General features: G+C 35.8%; 1 protein-coding gene and 1 non-coding gene across 2 annotated transcripts; one reads left to right on the top strand and one right to left on the bottom strand.

Moving 5' to 3' along the window:
• Positions 1-2,665: 2,665 nt before the first annotated feature.
• On the top strand, positions 2,666-4,932 carry LOC18010006 (acyl carrier protein 2, chloroplastic). Its single transcript, XM_006392443.2, has 4 exons — positions 2,666-2,913; positions 3,952-4,053; positions 4,280-4,402; positions 4,613-4,932. Exons 1-4 carry the CDS (start codon positions 2,860-2,862, stop codon positions 4,736-4,738), a joined length of 405 nt encoding a protein of 134 aa, XP_006392505.1. The 5' UTR covers positions 2,666-2,859; the 3' UTR covers positions 4,739-4,932.
• A 5,390-nt stretch (positions 4,933-10,322) lies between these two features.
• On the bottom strand, positions 10,323-10,429 carry LOC112082709. Its single transcript, XR_002897328.1, has one exon. It is a non-coding gene; the product is annotated as a small nucleolar RNA R71 (small nucleolar RNA).
• Between the last annotated feature and the right edge of the window lie 8,235 nt (positions 10,430-18,664).

An 18,664-nucleotide genomic window follows, 5' to 3' on the forward strand; every position in this document is an offset into this window, starting at 1 on the left:
AAAAAGTTAGATAACCGTTTCATTAAAATATATGGTATTGCAATTATGTACTTACATGTTCATCTGCCAAGAGAAGCATTTTTTATGCATTGAAACCAATGTATTCGATGATAATTTTGATAACCTGAATGCATATACAAGAACTCTTCAAAGTTAAATCCAGTTCACAGATACGTTCGCATGGAGACATTTTTTTAGTTGATGAGAAACGAGAAGACGGTTGTATTGTGAAGTTTTGAGTTTAAAAATTATTTTCTCTGTTTAATAAAAAGTTTTATCGTTTTGTCATTTTATAGATGATAACGAACAAGTGTATCATTAAGGCACCAGTTAATTCCACCTTAAAAAATACCAATCATTGTACGATGACTATTAATAATTAGGTTTACTATTTAACAGTCATATATAATTAAATGTTCTTCATAAGGATGTATTTAAATAACACGTATCAAATATTTTTTTTTTAAATGACACATATCACTAAGCTTATAAATAGACTTGATTTATATTAGTCAAATATATATGATGCGTATCCGTCAAGTCTTACGAATTATATTATAAATTTCTTTCCAAATGGAAACTTATTATAGTGTCTTTTATTAAGGATTTAGTATCGTTTGTTTTTCCTATTTTTATTTTATGTTTTGTGTTATTTTAAATGTGATGTGTCGTTTAAAAGCATATCAAAAAAACAAATTTATTTTAGTAAGTTATAGCAAAATTTGTAAAAGGTATAGTCTTTAACAATTTTAAATTCCATTCCAAGTATTACGATAAGGGTCTAAAAATTTAATAAAATAATTTTAACCAGTTAATATAATAGAAAAACTGAATCGGTTTGATATAAACGATTAATTATGTTGCACCCAAATTATATACACCATATGGGCCCAATATTTTCGTGTTAAAACAACTTTCGGCACTTTATTTACTAACATATAAACCGCAATAACCAATAAAATCTCTACAATCTTCATCATAAGTTGCAACTTTTCATTGAACATTTATAAATTATGAAAAGATGTAAAAGGCATCGATTCACCGAACCCTCTCCCTTAAATATCTACAACCGTATAACTGTTGACTTGATGTTATATATATCCTCATTTATATGCATGCAAATATTCTTCCTCTATAAAACTAACAACTAAGCAATCTTTATCTGCAACCCTTTCTTTTCCTTTTTAAAAACACTTTCTCAATGGCTGCGTATCACTTTGATGATGAGTTGCATGGATGGAGACGAGATTGGAATATCCGTGTCAAAGTTTTGAAAAGATGGAACAAACCTGATCGACAAGGCTTACCAGGCATGAACTTCATTTTAGTCGATGAAAAATGTAAGTATTATCAAATATAAACGTATAAATCTGTTACTTGTATTTATTTTTTGCTTGATCTCTCTTCGAATTTCACTGTTTATAGGGTTGCATAATCAATGCTTCATTTATTTTTAGTCGCGTTGAGCCTGAAGGACAGTGGCTTTAATTGTCTAGATTCGGCTTGCACTACAAGAAAACATGTGAATTTCCGACCAAGCTTTTCGTCGGAAAGTCACCGGAAACATGTATTTGCTTAGACTTTCCGACAAAAAAAAATTGGTCGGAATATGCGCCTCGGAAATAAAATTTGCTGCTGACATCAAAGAAAGAAGCAAAGGATTCATTGGTCCTCTTGCAGTTTGTGTTTTAACTGACTGGAGCGTAAAGAAAAAGGAAGGTATGGGTTATCAAGCATATGCCATTATTATCTTTATTAATTTCATAAATGTTTTTTTTTTGCATGTATAGTTCTTACTGATCGTTTTATGTCTATAGATGAAATAACTATCCATTTTTACGAAGCGATTGGTTTTCCTGTCTCCTCTTTGCTTTTGATACTGATGATGTCCTGATTTTCAAGAGAAAGTAAGTAATCCGACAATGATATTGAGAATATTTGAGAATATTTTATATATACAATAACCTTTACATATTGATGTGTCTCTTAAACTTTCAGGATTCGAAACAAGTTTAACATGACGGATATGCAAGTTGGAACAAGCACAAAAAGGATCCCTGAACAAGATCGTTTGATTATGATAGAGTTTTAGTTTTAATCTCTTTAGATTGCATGGAACAAGATTTAATGGAGTTGTGTCCTTATAATATCGTTTTATAGCTACATTTCTTTTTTCTCATGCCAAAATTTTCTATATTATGTTATGTTTGATCTTTCTATTTTATTTGATATTTCTTTTATTCTATTTTCTTTGCATTTGGTTATCATTTAATATAATATTTCTTATATTATGTTATATATATATCTATTTATAAGTGTAGACGATTGTTAAATAACGTTAATACATTAGCTATATCTATATGAATCAATTTAAAAAATAAATAATTCAATATATTTTTGTGATCTATAGATATATAATATTTTAGTTTCAACTATTGAGAATAGAGAATGTTATGTATATGTTAAAAAAAAATTTCTAAATTTGATAAAAAATACAAAATATGTCAAATAAAGATTTTGATATTATCAAATTGTAGCAAAATTTGTATAGTAATTATATTCGCGTGTCGCAGGCAATTGTCTATTATAAGATATAGAGAATTGTGCTTTTAAGATATAGATGCAATTTCTTTAAATTCCTTTATTATTTGTAAAACAAAAAAAAAGGAAAACTACGATTAAAAAAAAAGAAGGGAAAACTATTGTGTTTTTCTTACTTCGCTCTGCCAACCATCTACTTCCACCTGACTTGTCTACACTCTCATTAAAAAAAAACTCTCTCACTTCTTTCTTCACTCTCTCGGTCTCTTCGTGTTCTCCGCCTCTCTCTGTTTCACGCTCTCCCTCTCTTCAGGATTCATGGCTTCCATTGCTGCTGCCTCTACTTCTCTTCAGACTCGTCCTCGCCAAATGGTCTCTCTCTATTTCTCTCCTTCTCCACAAAATCTGCAATCTCCAATTTTTTTTTTCCATTTTTTAATGTTTTTTTATCCCATCGTGCTATAGATCTGATTGTTTCCTTAGTTTTCTTTCCTTTTTCTTTGTGATGCTGATCTCGATTTTTTTTTTCTCATCTTCAATGGTAGATCTTATTACAGAATCGTTTGTTCAGATCTTACTGTTTGAAATGGCTCTGTGACTTCTCGTAACTGCAGAAACTTTTAATATCGTTGATCTGATGAATGATTTATCAATATTTTTTTATATCTGAATTTGCCTAAGTTCTCTACCTTTTTGTAAGTTCTTATTTTGATTTAGTTGCTTCGGTTTTAAATTCTAATATACACTTAGTTGCTGCTGTTTAATTTCTCCTGTGTTTAGAAAACAAGAACCTACTTTCTCCTTGTAGATTGTTCGCATAAATCTAACATTTTTGTAATGCATGCGGAAACATTGTTAACATAGAGGATTAGTTCTTATATAGTTGATTTATATAGTTGTATTCAAAAAATTAGATTTTTCGCTGTTTTGGTTATATGTAAATCACAAAACCTCTTTCGTTTGTTCGTAGTGCAAGTGATTGCTTTGGATTTCGAGTTTTAACTTTTATACTGATGGATTGTTGAAAAAGAGGATTAGTTCTTAGATAGACTTAGTTGCTCTGTTTAAGTTCTCTTGTATTCAAGCAATCGAGAAACTAGTTCTTGCAGATTGTGCACTGTTTTGGTTATATGTAAACACAAAACCTCTTTCGTTTTTTGTAGGGCAAATGATTCTCTTCCACTTCGAGCTTTAACTTTCGACAGATCGAATGTTAACATAGAGGATTAGTTCTTTGATAGACTTAGTTGCTTATATTTAATTTAAGTTCTATCGTATTCAAGAACTCAAAATGGTTGTTTGCTATATTGGTTATCTTATATTACAACACCTTATTTTCGTTAATGATTTGCTTTGCTTTTCAAGTTTAACTTCTACTGATTGAAATGTTTTTCTTAAATACGATTGCAGGCAATTGCAGTTAGCCATCCAGCTAAATGTTTTAGCATTGGAAGAAGCAATCTTTCTTTTACGCGTCGCCCGCTTCCTACTCGTTTGAGTGTTTCTTGCGCTGTAAGCATTTTTCTTCTCTCATATAATGTTTTCATTGTACTTTTACATCTCATATTCGAAAAAATGTGATTATGGAGGGAGAATGATATTAGAGGTATTGCTTTGCGAATCTAATTTGAACTCTTCAGCCAACTCGACATATGGGAACAATGTAATTATGCTCTATCGCGGACTTGACAGAATTTGGTTGCTGACAGCTTCATACTTTTTGTTTGTTGGTAAACAGGCAAAACCTGAGACAGTGGAGAAGGTGTGTGAAGTTGTCAAAAGCCAACTCTCACTTAAAGATGGCGAGACAGTTACGGCTGGGACCAAATTTGTCGATCTTGGTGCTGATTCTCTTGACACGGTAGTTCACAACCTTCTCATGTCTAACATCCACCCGCTTTTGGATACGTTCGATTCAACTGTTCAGTGGACTTATTGATGCTTAATCGTTTCATGTTTTCGAGCACATATTGTCTCACCATAATGATTAGATTGATAGTCTATGAAGGGTTCCTCATACACCTATTCGATTGATATGCACAAACTCATGGCTTTTGTGGTTGGGTTTCAGGTGGAGATTGTGATGGGCCTTGAGGAAGCGTTTGGGATTGAAATGCAGGAGGAGAAAGCACAGGCTATCACAACGGTTGAGCAAGCAGCTGAGCTCATTGAGGAGCTCTTGTTGGAAAAGGCTTGAGTAGAAGTCATTATTACATAATTAAAAAATTGGATAAAATACCCAAATCGGTAATCTTGTTATTGTCTGCTTAGCTAGAGACTAAATTTCGTCTGTTAAGATTTTTATGTTATTTTGGGCAAATTATTATTACAAGGCTTTGTATTTGACTTCTTTTTCTTTAAAACTTTATTGTTCATTACCTTTTTTCGTCATTTTGAAATTTGATCTCACACAAAATGTTGGCCTAACTCATTCGCTAAAAAAATAATAATAATGAGAGCGAACACAGATTTCAGTTATCCCCAAATCGATTTCTACTGTTAGTTTAAGGTTTGGATTTTTACTTGGTACCCGGTTTAGTTTTAGTCTTCGTTTGTTTTTTTTTAACGCTTCATTCCTTAGTTGGAAGGAGAAATCTAAAGTACAGGATTAAAGAAAAGAAACATATCAACAAGGGAAAGACACCAGAAAGCATCCAAACAAAGAATGCTCCTTAAGCAAGGAGACACAGCTACCTTGAAACATACTTTTATGAGGATAGAGGAAGAAAGGGAAAGGGTTCCTGGGACTACAGCCTCGAGATCAGTTATCCATTTGATACCTCTGTGGCAATGATGTTACGAAGCCAAAATGGACCAGAAGTAGCAATGTACGATTGGTACCAGCGGTCTCATGTGACGCTTACTGCTATTGCCTTTGCGGCTTTGTAACTTTTAGGAGACGTTTATGACTAGTCTTGGTTTATTGGAGCATAATTAAATCTAAAACCCATTATGAGTCTCTTAGCTATTATTTAAATACTAAATTGAAATAAGAGACATGAATAAGAGACTTAACATTGTTGCACCTCCTATGGGTGAATCCCATAGGGTATCTTAAGATTTTTTATATGGGGAAAAACCCAAATTAGAGAAGAAAGTTTTTTTTTTCCAAATGCTTCAACAAATGAAATACTGCCATCTGTCATTGTGAGACGTCTCTTAACTGTCCCCAAATAAGAAACGTTTTCAAATTTGGTCTGTGCGTTTTCGGGTTTTTATTAATTAAAAATTATAAGAGATCCTGTGAAACTCTGTGTTAATCATGCTCTTAGTACGTAGCTCATTCCTATATGTTTTATTAATGAGTCATTTACATTGTATAACACTTCTTGAATTAATATTAACAGCATTTAATATTTCTTAAATTAGTAGCACTTTATCAGATAAAGTGATGATGCAAAGACTAAACCACTCCCATGCTAAGTTGATGTCAAGAAAACTAGTTTTTGTTATGAATAAGAGCATATACGTATATATATATGCATCTTCATATATTGTCTTTTTATATATTATATAATATATAAAGTATATGAATGAGAAAGCACAAGAGGGAGAGAGACGAAAGAGCAAAACATTGCTGCTGCTCTCATCTTATTATTGATTTCAAGAACTTTATAACATTTACAGCTATTTATACTAGAAAAGAAAAGGTAAGAAGTTGGTAACACCAACTTAGTGATATTGATGGGGGTTGGTAATACCAACTTGATGATGAAGATGAATAATCACCACATATTATAATACTCCTCTTTGATTATCAATCACTGCTAACGTATATATGTACTGCCTTGCTAAAAACTCTTATCATGGAAAAATCCTTTTTGAGATAAAAAAACATAACAAAAAAAATGCAGTAATGCTTCCCCTAGAAAAGATATATATTCTTCTTTTCCTTCGAACGCTTAAATGATTGAGTCTCTTTCTTTGATAGATGAATTTGGACTTCTACGTCATTTGGATGTCTATCTTTTGCGTATTCTTTGATGCCTCGTTAAAAACCTTATCATAAAAAAACCCAGTGGGATAAAAACCATGACAAGGGAAAAAGAGTACATCTAAGTATATCATCATATTTCTCTTTCTGGAAGTATTCCTCTTTCGAGATCTATATTTTGTGTGTTCCTTGCTGTCTCGTTAAAAACCTCGTCATGGAAAAACCTATTAGGACAAAAACTATGATAAAGGAAAAAGAGTGCAGCCACGCTCGTCTTCTGGACAAATCTCTTTATATGGTTCTTATGGAACCCATTAATATATGTCTTCTAGACATATATTTTTATTTGGTTCTTCAGGAACCTTTTCGCAAATGTCTTCAGAACATCTTTATTCGGTTCTTCTCGAACCTTTTCACAAATGTCTTCAGGACATTTTCTCTATATGGCTCTTTTGGAACCTTTTCATTTAAGAGGGGATTTTATCTTACAAGCCCATCGGTCTCCCGCGCTTTAGTTGAACCTGCAGTTCATTTGCTATATTCTCATCAATAATTTGTTCTAGAGCATTTCTTTTGATTGAGCATTAGCAGCGGGGATATATGATTTTGTCATCCATCTTATATCTTTGAACGCATCAAGTAACTAGTTTGCAAAACAAGTTTATGAACTCCACCTCACGTATATTGGTAGGAGGATCGAGATAAGCCAAAGTTTATATACACGTTTGCTTTTGGTGATTCTCTAGATTCCCCCCCCCCCCCCTCAATGCAGGGAATTGATTTTCATCAAAGTGGCGATCGGCAAAACGTGTGATATGTCTATATTTTGCATCATTTAGGCTGCATTTTAGAGTCCATATCATGTGTTTTCTCATGTATATTGAGTCTTTAGGCATCAAAATAGGTTTTAGGACTTGCATTAGGTCCCAAAGAGTTTTGCATGTTTTGAAGTCTTTATCAGGTGCTTTAGAGGCTATTTGGAGCTCAAGAGGAGGATCAGGAATGAAAACGGTGAAGAAAAAGGTCAAAAATGGTGAAAACCGCTTGGAGAAATTTCTCGGCGAAAACTCGTACCGGCTGGATCGAAACATCGGCCAAAATCGCTATCGGGTGGTCGTTATCGGCTAAAAATTAGTATCGGGTGAAAATTTCATCGGATGAAGTTTTACGCCGAGGCGAGAAGTTTTATCGGCTAAAAAGCTTACTGCGGTACATAATCCTCGGACATTTTCCTTACCGCGGAAAGCATTTCTCGGCTAAAACCTATTTTCACCCGCGTGCTTCAAAGATCACCAATCCGGGGAACCTTCCAGTCCGAATCAGTTGACGGGTTCTTCATCAACGTTGGAGATAATCAAGCCAAGATCCCAGAACAGTTGGAATCACGTAATTCGGACCAGTGAGAAGAGAGATTTCACCTCCGGAAAACACGCCTGTCTCGCATGCACCCGAAAGCCGATCAGCTGAGCTTCAAAGATTACGTGTAACGAAGCCCTTCCGATTCGAACCAGTTTACAGGGTCTTCATCAATATTCACGTTCTATGAATGCTCTTTCCGGAACACCTGAAGTCGCTCAATTCGGAGCGGTGGTTTGGAAGATATTATCTCCGGAGAACACATCGGTCTGAAAGCTGTACTTTCCGGTCATTCCAATGCGGTGCAAAGATGAGCAATCCGGGGAGCCTTCCACTTCCAAAGCTCCGATGGTTGACTAAGTGTTGAACATATACCTTGGTATCAAGACCTCAGTGTTGCATGCCAGACTCTGTTCTCCTGAACCCCTCGACTACCAAGCTCCACGGCATTACATGGCGAGGTCCCTTGTCACAACTCCAGAATCAAGAACAAGGTGACTTAAGAGAACACACGTGAAGATGAATCTAAGACTAGGGTTCATGCATGTTCTTGACGTGTTCTTCGCGAGATCTCCATCTTGATCTTTGCTCACGTGCACCTCTCGTCATCAAGACCTCGGCTTCACTCTCTCACACACAGTGGTGCTCACCCGACGACCCAAGAAGAGCGCTCAGTACCCGGTTTGTTCCGGGCTGACCCGCAACATTACCCTTCACTATAAATAGATTTTAGGACCAGAAACCTAAGGATCTTTTTTTATTTTATCATCTTTTAGCTTTAAGAACTTGCCTCTTTTGTGAAACCTGATTAATCTAATCTGATATCTCGTTTTTTCATCAGATTCTTGTTCTTGCTTTATTTCTTTTATTCTCCAGCATTAAACTCCTTATCATGACTAGCTACACGTCTTGAAAAGGACTTAGTGAACTCGTTATGATCAGTGAGTAGTCGTTTAAGCGGCTTTAGATAGGTAGATTAGGGTGCTTTCATGATAGATTAGTGAGTTTAGGGGTCTAGTCTTGCATGTTTCATTCTTAAACCGACGAGATCTCTAAGCTGGATCTAAGCACATCACTTGAGGTTCAGATCTGAGACATATCTCGCATCAAAAGTGTTTGTAGAAATGTCTGAACCACTCGGTTAAGGGTTTAAGAGTCTTTCATCGCGAGAGTGATAGTTTGTTCTCTTAAATGACTTATTGAACTGAATCTTAATGCTGACTGATTCATGCTTCTCAAAAGGGATTTTGGTATGAAAGAGGATCAGTTTAGATGTTTAATACTTTCATGAGAAGATTAACTTATTTTGAGTTCATGTTAAATGAAACCGCTTGATAAATCTGATTCATTAACTTACTAGTCTAGCTTGGAAGCACCCGAGTCATATATCCTGTCTAAAGTCTCTGCCTTTATCATATATCATCATCACCCGAATCATTTGCTTTTTTACTATTGATCACTTGCATCTTCAGCCAATTTAAGTCTCATCTTTTGTTTCATTTTCATGTTTACTTGCTTGTTAAGTAGATTAGCTAAAACCTTTACCTGTTCATCTTGACTTAAGATCACAAGTAACATAGACTAGTGTCTCACACACAAGTTTGGATTGATAACCCCTTGTACTACAAGACTAGGGATTGATAACCTCTACAGAGAGTGAAAACTCTTAGTTATCAATTGGCGCCGTTGCCAACTTGTGGGAGCATTAGTCTCTTATTTGTTCTTAAGATCAAGACTTTACTTTCTTTAGTTTTACTAACTCTTTTGCAAGTTCTAGCTTTGCTTTCAGGTGCATGAAAACCAGGTCTCACAGCACAGAACCGCCTCTCCCTTACGACAATAACATCAACAGGATTGAAAGGCGAGCTCGCGAGAGAGAACGGCACTTTGAAAGGCTTGGAATGGCAGAACAGCAAAGGATAGAGCAGCAGGCTCAAGATTCCGAGCACCAGGCTCAGGCTAATCAAGCGCAGGCAGAAAGAAATGAACAACAAGCCTTCGTTAACCAACAACAGGCTCAAAGAAATGAAAGGCTTGCTCAGCAAAATCAACATCAAGCAAATAGAAATGAGCAGCAAGCCCATCATGTTCATCCGCCTCCGCCACCAGCTCAGAGACAACCTCCTCCGGTCTTTGTTGGAGAAAACGACCGAGCTAACGCGCACCAATATAGAGCCGGGATTCAGGCACCTCCCGTGCAAAACAACAACTTTGAAGTTAAAGTTTCCCTGCTCAATATGGTGCAGAACACCAAGTTTCATGGTCTACCCGGAGAGGACCCTCTTGAGCATCTTGATCAATTTGATCGGGTTTGCGACCTGACAAAGATTAATGCGTGTCAGAAGATAGCTTCAAGCTGCGCCTGTTCCCATTCAGCCTCGGTGATAAAGCTCACCAGTGGGAAAAGAACCTCCCGAGGGGTTCTATACAAACGTGGGAGCAGTGTAAACTGGCGTTCTTATCCAAGTTCTTCTCTACATCACGCACGGCACAGCTAAGGAATCAGATCTCAAGTTTCACGCAGCACAACAACGAGAGTTTTAGTGAAGCTTGGGAACGTTTCAGGAGCTATACCAACCAATGCCCACACCACGGCTTCTCGGAGGCATCCCTCCTGAGTACTCTATACCGAGGTGCCCTCCCCAAGATCAGAAACCAACTCGATACAGCCTCAAATGGAAATTTTCTTGGGAAGGAGATCAATGCGGCAATGGAACTAGTGGAGAACCTCGCCATGTCCAATGACACGTATGGTGAAGATTTTGACAGGGCAAACCGTTCAGAGGGATCTAGTGAAGAACAGCGCATGAAGAAAGATATCAGAGAGCTACAGAGCAAGCTTGACAAAGTTCTAATGGCTACACAAAAGCCAATACACTTTGTAGGCGAGTTTGATGAGCATGGGCCGAGTTTTGATAATGTCAATGAAGATGGTCTAACTCAAGAGGAGCTGAACTACATAGGGAATCAGCAAAGGTATCAGAGGTTTAACAACTACAGCAATAATCCCAACCTCTCTTACCGAAACCCAAATGTAGCTAACCCTCAAGACCAAGTGTACCCTACCCAACAACACCAACAAAGCTATGCTCTAAAAGCTCCATTTCAGAATAGCTTTCAGACCAAGCAACAATTCAATGGGCAGCAACAGAGTTATAGTCAGCAAAACCTACCGGCTCAAAGGAACACCTTCAACAGCCAACCGCAGCAACATAAGTTTACACCAGGGTTCAATCCGCAGCCGATGGGTAATCAGCAACAGAACTAGGGAACGGGTCAGAATCAGATGGGACCTGATGTCTGTGGGATTCTACAGCAACTGTTACAGGGTCAGCAGAGGGTCGAGAGCCAGCACGCTACAATGCAACAGGATATACGGGAGCTTAAGCAGAACCAAGCTTCGACATCATCAAGAGGACCGACTTTACCAGGTAAGCTGGAGCCTAACCCCAAGGAACACATTGAGGAGTGGTAAAGAATTACAAGCTCCAGCATCTAAAACAAAGCTCATTGAGGCCAATGAGCAACTCGGAGGGGAGGCAGCCTCAGATGATGCTCAACAAGAAGAGGTTTTGGAGAAGGAACCGATTAAAGACAAAGGAAAAGAGGTGGAGAAGACACCTGAGCTTGAAAAACCCTACGTCCCACCACCACCTTACCAGCCCAAGATACCATTCCCATGGCGTTTCAAGAAGAAATTCCTAGACAAAGCCAAAGCGGTCTTTGAGAAACACTTGGAGAACATGCAACTGACTTTGCCTATCATAGACGTTTTCTTAGCTATACCACAGCTTGGAAAGTTTCTAAAGGATGCGATTCTCAACAAGACAAAGGAGCTCCAGGGTATGGTAATATTGAGTCACGAGTGCAGCGCTATAATTCAGAGGAGATCTATACCAAGAAAGCTATCCGATCCGGGCAGTTTTACTTTGCCGTGCGCCATAGGTCACTTGAAATTCTCAAATTGCTTATGTGATTTAGGAGCTTCTGTGAGCTTAATGCCTTACACGGTGGCCAGGAGACTGGGATTCAAAAGCTACAAGCCGGCCAAGATCTCCCTTGTGTTAGCTGATAGATCGGTGAGACTACCAGTGGGCTTACTTGAGGATCTACCTTTGAGAATCGGTGAAATAGAGATCCCCACTGACTTCATAGTTCTTGAGATGGACGAGGAACCCCAGAGATGCATTCTTTAACCTCATCAACTAATGTACTGAAAAACAACTAATAATTAATTAAGACGGACATATATATATACATAGCAGGATATACGTATGTGCACTGTGATAATCTTTTTCATTGGACACTAAACTTCCTTCAGTTTTCCACTAAGACGTTCGATCGGCGAGAATATGTCAGGTACACCCTCAACTGCATATGTTTGGCCAACTCCTCCATCATCATATCAACGAGTAGCTCTTTTGCGTGTTCGTACTTTTGGTGCAAAATAGTATGAAGTGAAGTGCGAAGTCTCTTGCGTCAAGCTTCCTGCCACAATTGAACCTTCCACTTTAGCTAGGTTTTTGGCTTTACCCTTAAGATGCTTCATAAAACGCTCAAACGGATACATCCACCTGTACTGAACCGGTCCACCGAGCTCTGCTTCGTGAGGGAGATGAACAGGAAGATGTTCCATAACATCAAAAAATGATGGCGGGAATATGTTTTCCAAATTGCACAACAAGATTGGAATATTCGATGCCAGTTGTGCTATTTCATCAGCTGATAATGTTCGTGTACTAAGATCCCGGAAAAAAGCACCAAAGCCTCCAACAGCTTCATGGACATTTTTGGGCTTAAGTTCAACAAATGCAAAATGGAAATAATCGTTGCATAAACACGTGACAGTCATGACTTTTTATCCCTGCAAACTTTACCCCCTTCTCAACAGATTTAGAAAGATTAAAAACATACCCATCAGGAAACTTAACGTCAGATAAAACCCATTTGAACAATGCTGACTTTTGATCTGCACTCAACCGAAATATAGGAACTGGTGGTTTTCCATTTCTCAGTATATGCAACTCACTTTTGTTGCATAAATCAGGCAAGTCCAATATTGACTTACCGTTGTTTTTTGTTCTTCCTGTTACGTTCATAACTGTATGCATGATGTTATCAAAATTTTTTTTCTCAATGTGCATGACATCAAGATTGTGTCTGAGCAGATGATCTTTCCAATAGGGTAGTTGCCAAAAGATATTTTTCTTGTACCAATTATGATAAACTCCATAACCTTCAGGCATATTTGCAGGTGTGTGCCAGTTTCCCCCACGCGTTAGTGTTTCCTCTGCCCCCCAATGCTCGATTTGCGCATGTTTATTTGCTCATGTTATATTTACGGGTGGAGGGACATGTACACTTTTGTTCTTCCTAAATAACCTCTTGTTCCTCCGATATGGATGGTTATCCGGTAAAAACCTCCGGTGACAATGAAACCAACAGGTTTTTCTACCATGTTTTAGCTGAAACGCATCAGTTCAATGAAGATAATGAGGACAAGATAACCTCCCATGTGTAAGTCCATCTTGATAGCATACCATAAGCGGGGAAATCGCTTATTGTCCACATAAGCACAGTCCGCATAGTAAAATTTTTCTCCGTTGAACAGTCATGTGCGAACGCCGGTATACCATAACTGATTCAACTCATGTATGAGTGGCTGTAGAAATACATCGAGAGCTCGCTTCGGATGATTGGGACCTGGAACCAAAATACTAAGGAAAAGAAATTTCCTTTGCATGCACATATCTGGAGGAAGGTTATAAGGAAAAGAAATACTAGATACTATTCAAGAATTTCAACCAGGAGATGGAAGCGGAAATTCTAATGTGGATATGTCGTACTCCACAGCCATGGCTTCAAATATTACCGATATGCTGACAACTCGGAAAAAAGTTCGTGATATACAGCAACATCATCAATTGAAATTTGATTTGATCGAACATGTATGGCAAAAATTTGGACATTTTTATGATAACAACTAGAGTTTATGGGGATTTTTTTTTTTTTTGGTATTAATGCATTGTAATAAATCTTATAATTAAGTTTTTCTAATAAAATATTATTATTATTATTATTTTTTAGAAACCAATTCCGGTTTCTAGCAATGTTCACCAATAAAAACGCTGTCTCTACACGGTCTCTAAACACAGTTTTCAAAACCAAACAATTAATAAAATATGCTGAGGAGACCCATATGGGTCTTTGGGTTGAGGATGCTCTAAGGGGTTAGGATTACTGGCCATAATGAATATTGTCTACCAGACATACCAAATGGACTAAAACCATCAGTGCACAGACCAAAATAGACATTCAGTTTGAACTTAGCAAAATCTGGGTATACCGTATTGAAGTGTTTCCATGCCTTTGCATCTGATGGATGAACAACTTCTCCATCTACTTGTGTATAATCTGCATGCCATCTCATTGATGAAGCTGTCCTTTCATATTGATAAAGCCGTTTCAACCTATCAGTTATAAAGAGATACCACATACGTTGGTACGGTATCCTTTTACGCCCACCAGATTGCGGCCTGTATCTTGGTTTTTGGCAAAATCGACATTCCTCCAGCTGATCATCTTTGTTCCAAAAAATCATACAATTGTCAACACATAGATCTATCATCTCAGAAGGTAGACCAAGACTAAAAATCAACTTCTGTATTTCATAGTATGTTGCCGCTGCCAAGTTATACTCCGGTAAATACTCTTTCAGAAGATCAGCCCAATAATCCATGCAAACCTCAGCCAGGTTATGATCTGTTTTAATTGACATCATCCTAGCTGCCAACGATAATTTAGACAGACCTTCTCTACATCCTTCGTAGATTGGCTGATTAGCATTGTCTAACAAATCATAAAATTGTTTGGCATCTACATTAGGTTCCTCAACAGCATTACCAATATGCGTTTCAAGAAATGCATCAGTCACCATCTCATGCATCCTATCATGATCTAGACCTTGATCAGATTAATATACTGATTAGGCTGATGACCATAATTCGATTCATCAAAAATAACATGACTTTGATAATTACTACTACTACCAGCATTCCCATGAGTATTACTGCCATATCATTCTCCATGTAGATACCAAACAAAATATTGCAGCATAAACCCTCTATTTAATAAATGCGTCCACATGGTTTTCGTTACTGTATACCTTGTATTCTTGCATTTCAAACAAGGACAAAACATCTTCTCGCTATCTTCCGTTCTTTCCATATTTGTGGCCTGATACATGAATATTTCTAACCCGTTCTTGAATTCTTCTGTCAACGCCCCATCTGAATCTATATGCATATACATCTAGCTTCGTAGCTCGTATATAGACATCTTGAAAATAACTCAAAAATACTATCTCTTTTTATTGTTTAGACAATAAAAGAGATGGTCTCTTGTGTCACATGTAGCCGCGTGAATGGAGTAAACCTTTTAATATTATTACTTCTTCTTTCAAAGAAATTACTACTAATTCGGGTTTCCAGCAATGGGCAACCCAATATATCAGGTTTTTCAACACTATACTAAGGTTTAAGAGACCTAAGATGGGTCTCCAGGATGCTGATGCTCTTATGTTTGAATGATGATGTGTTGTGAATGAAAGAAGGAATGAAGATGTATTTATAGAAAAATTTCGGACTTTACGACGCTTTTACGACGATTTTTTACATCGCTTTTACATCCAACCATCATATTACGACGATTTTACGTCGATTGTGCGATAAAATATTTCATCGACATTAGTTAGGTAAACAAGTTTTAAATGTTCTTCACCTACCTTCTTTGTCGACGTAAAATCTTTGTAACTGTACATCGGATTTGGATCGTCGTATATTCGTCGTAATGTTACATCTAATTTACGACGATTTTGCAATAAATATCAAATCTCTATTTATCGATGTATAATCGTCGTAAAGCGTCATAAATTATCCGTCAAAGTTACGACGATTTTTTCTTACGACGGTTTTACGACGTTTTGTTTTTTCCTCGTAAAATCGTTGTATATTTGCGACGATTTATAAACCGTCGTAACAGACCGTCGGAAAAATTTTTTTTTCTTGTAGTGGAAGGTAAGACATCTAACAAACATGAAATTTGTGATGCTGAATCGCACATTGAAAAAAAAAATATTTTTTTTGGATTTCTTGATACTTGGCTGATCTTTTGGACTCAGAAATTTGTCTTGTGCATCATAGACTCCTTGTTGGCTTCAATTTGCATCCTTTTTGATGATTTTACCTATAAAGAATTTCAAACAACAAATAAAAAAAGTTTTATATCAAAAAGCACAAAACGAATAAAAATGCTTCGATAAAATATAAAAATCCATATTAAAAACAGTGAAATGTTGATTATATCATAGATGGAACAGATTTTTGAGGAGGTAATATAAATAAGTTCATTTCTACGGAATCAATTCGTATTTTTCTTATTATTTAATTAGTATTTGTTTTTTAGGTTGCCCAACAAAAAAGGCAGAGTTTTAGATAATGGGATCTATCTGAAATAATCATGTCTCCTCATCTTCCCCACTCCACAATTTTGAGGATCCAGTCATGCTGCAGAACATGTTAAATGTTTCCCACATTAAGCTCCACACTTTTGTGTGCAAATGATACAATGCACTTTTTGGCATATTTGCCAAGAGTAACCTCATATTGGTGAGTGAAATGAGAAAGCGTCAAAAGTATTCATCAATATCAGGCCGAGGGATAAGTAGCCAGATGCAGAGCGGACAGAATTGGAGGGGAGAACTACAGCAGCTATGGATGCAGAGACTTTTGGGAATTTCGATATTAACACTGCAGATAATTAGATATTATCTAGCTTTATTTGTATTTTGAATTTTAATTTATATTTTCAATGAAATTTCTAATTTTTTCTTTTGATTATATTTTATTGTAATTTAATTTGAATATATATATATATATATATATATAAATTATTGTGAAAGTCGATGGAAAATCTGTTAAATAGCTGTTGAGGTGTACTATATACTCCATAAATGCAAACCAAGTTTGGTCCATTTTAACTTAAATTTTTAATCTTCGACGGTTTATTTATGCAACTAGGCCCATCTAACTTGGCCTATTATAGTTTTTTTCGGTTTACCTAGGGCCACCTCGGAACAGAAATGAACTATCAAGGCCTCTAAAGCTCACCCCAGCTAGGTCGGCGCAAAAAAGCCAGAAAATAAAGACAAGTTCAACCAAAAAATGAAGGTCTCTACGTCAGTTCCAAAGAAAATATGAAGTTTTCCTTATTCAAAGTTAAGAAGAATAAGGAAATCCCTAAAGATTATCCCGACATTAGCACATATAATTAGGAGAGTCTTCCTTCATTTAAGACATCTACAATTTTCACGAGCAGACCTAAGAGACCAAACTTAGATTTTTTTTAGCTTAAGTTTCTTAGTTCTGTAATTTTTTTTTTTCGAGAATCTAATTCTTGTACGTGCCAAATTTGCTAATAAAACGAGATTTTCCGATCTTTTTTACTCTTTATTTATTTGTTGAGATTTCTATAAACAGTAACGATGGATTCACATTGAACATGTTTACAATGAATTTACATTGATCTGTTCTAAGACGAGTTACCATCGATCTAGTTTCCAATGCCTTACCATCAAATTTATTACGATGACTTCCCAACAATATTCACGAAAATATAAAATAACTTTGTGTTCTTAAACCACTCTTGAAAAATTAAAATACTAAATCTATTTCAATTCGCAAAAACTTTGTCAATATTTTTTCTAGATCTTACTCGTTCTCTTTGAACAACAAATTTTTCAGCTATTATCTTCGGTCTTTTCTTACTAAAGATAAGCCAAAATATTTCTATTTTTATTATTTACAAATTTGTTGGTTGTAATTCCAGTTATAAAATACCAAAGTTACAAAGATAATAAAATTCAAATTAATTGATTTCATATATGTATATTAGGGACATGTCAATTTTTCATATGGTTTCAAAATATATGAAGCAATTAAGAATTATCTTCACATTTCATATATAAAATGAATCAAAATTTTATTGATTTTATAGATATATTTTTATGATTCTTAAGATAATTACATATAATTTAAGTAATTATAAATATAATTCAATAGTTGGACACATGTATTTTTTCACTAATTCACAAATGGTAAAAATAATGTAGCGTTCACTTCATCTTTTATATATAGAAAAAAATCCAATTTCATTGATTTTCTGGTTGTTTTTTTTTCCCTTATTGACTTCTATGTTTTCTATGATTCTTCAGAAAAATAAAGTACAAATTAATTGATTACATAATATAATTATTGGACATATGTCAATTTTTTTACATTCTCTCTCAGATGATATCAAACAATGCAGAGTTCACAAAATTATTTCTTATATAAAATGGATCCAAATTTATTTTACCTTTAACTATTTTATGATTTTTAAATCATTAAGTTTAAAGTAATTGATTTTATGCATGTTGAAAGTTAAACACAATTCAATTTCTCCATAATCTCAAATAATATAGAGAGTTGACTTCATTGTAGGATGGAATTTAAGTGTGGGTAAGATAATTGTATTAATTAACGAAACTTACCATCAAATTTTTTAAAATATGTTCATTAATGAGACGTTGATTAGCAACAACTATCAAATTACTCTTCTCTTCTACCATGACTGAACGACAACCACGATCTTGTCGACCACCATGAGCATCACTACTAATGATATGTCCTGCTGGATGCAAAACACATTTATTGTGATTTATTATACACCAATTGGATTCTACCAACATAAATCTGTTGAGCAAGATCTGCCATTATATCTATGTACTCTTCTATA

The sequence above is a fragment of the Eutrema salsugineum genome, unplaced genomic scaffold (genome assembly GCF_000478725.1).
Source record: "Eutrema salsugineum unplaced genomic scaffold, Eutsalg1_0 scaffold_8, whole genome shotgun sequence".
Taxonomy (NCBI): Eukaryota; Viridiplantae; Streptophyta; class Magnoliopsida; order Brassicales; family Brassicaceae; genus Eutrema; species Eutrema salsugineum.

Coding starts and splice junctions, on each gene's coding strand:
- LOC18010006 (XM_006392443.2), top strand. CDS start 2,860: ATGGCTTCCATTGCTGCTGCCTCTACTTCTCTTCAGACTCGTCCTCGC. Junction 4,054..4,279: donor GTTTGAGTGTTTCTTGCGCT/GTAAGCATTTTT, acceptor GTTGGTAAACAG/GCAAAACCTGAGACAGTGGA. Junction 4,403..4,612: donor GTGCTGATTCTCTTGACACG/GTAGTTCACAAC, acceptor GTTGGGTTTCAG/GTGGAGATTGTGATGGGCCT.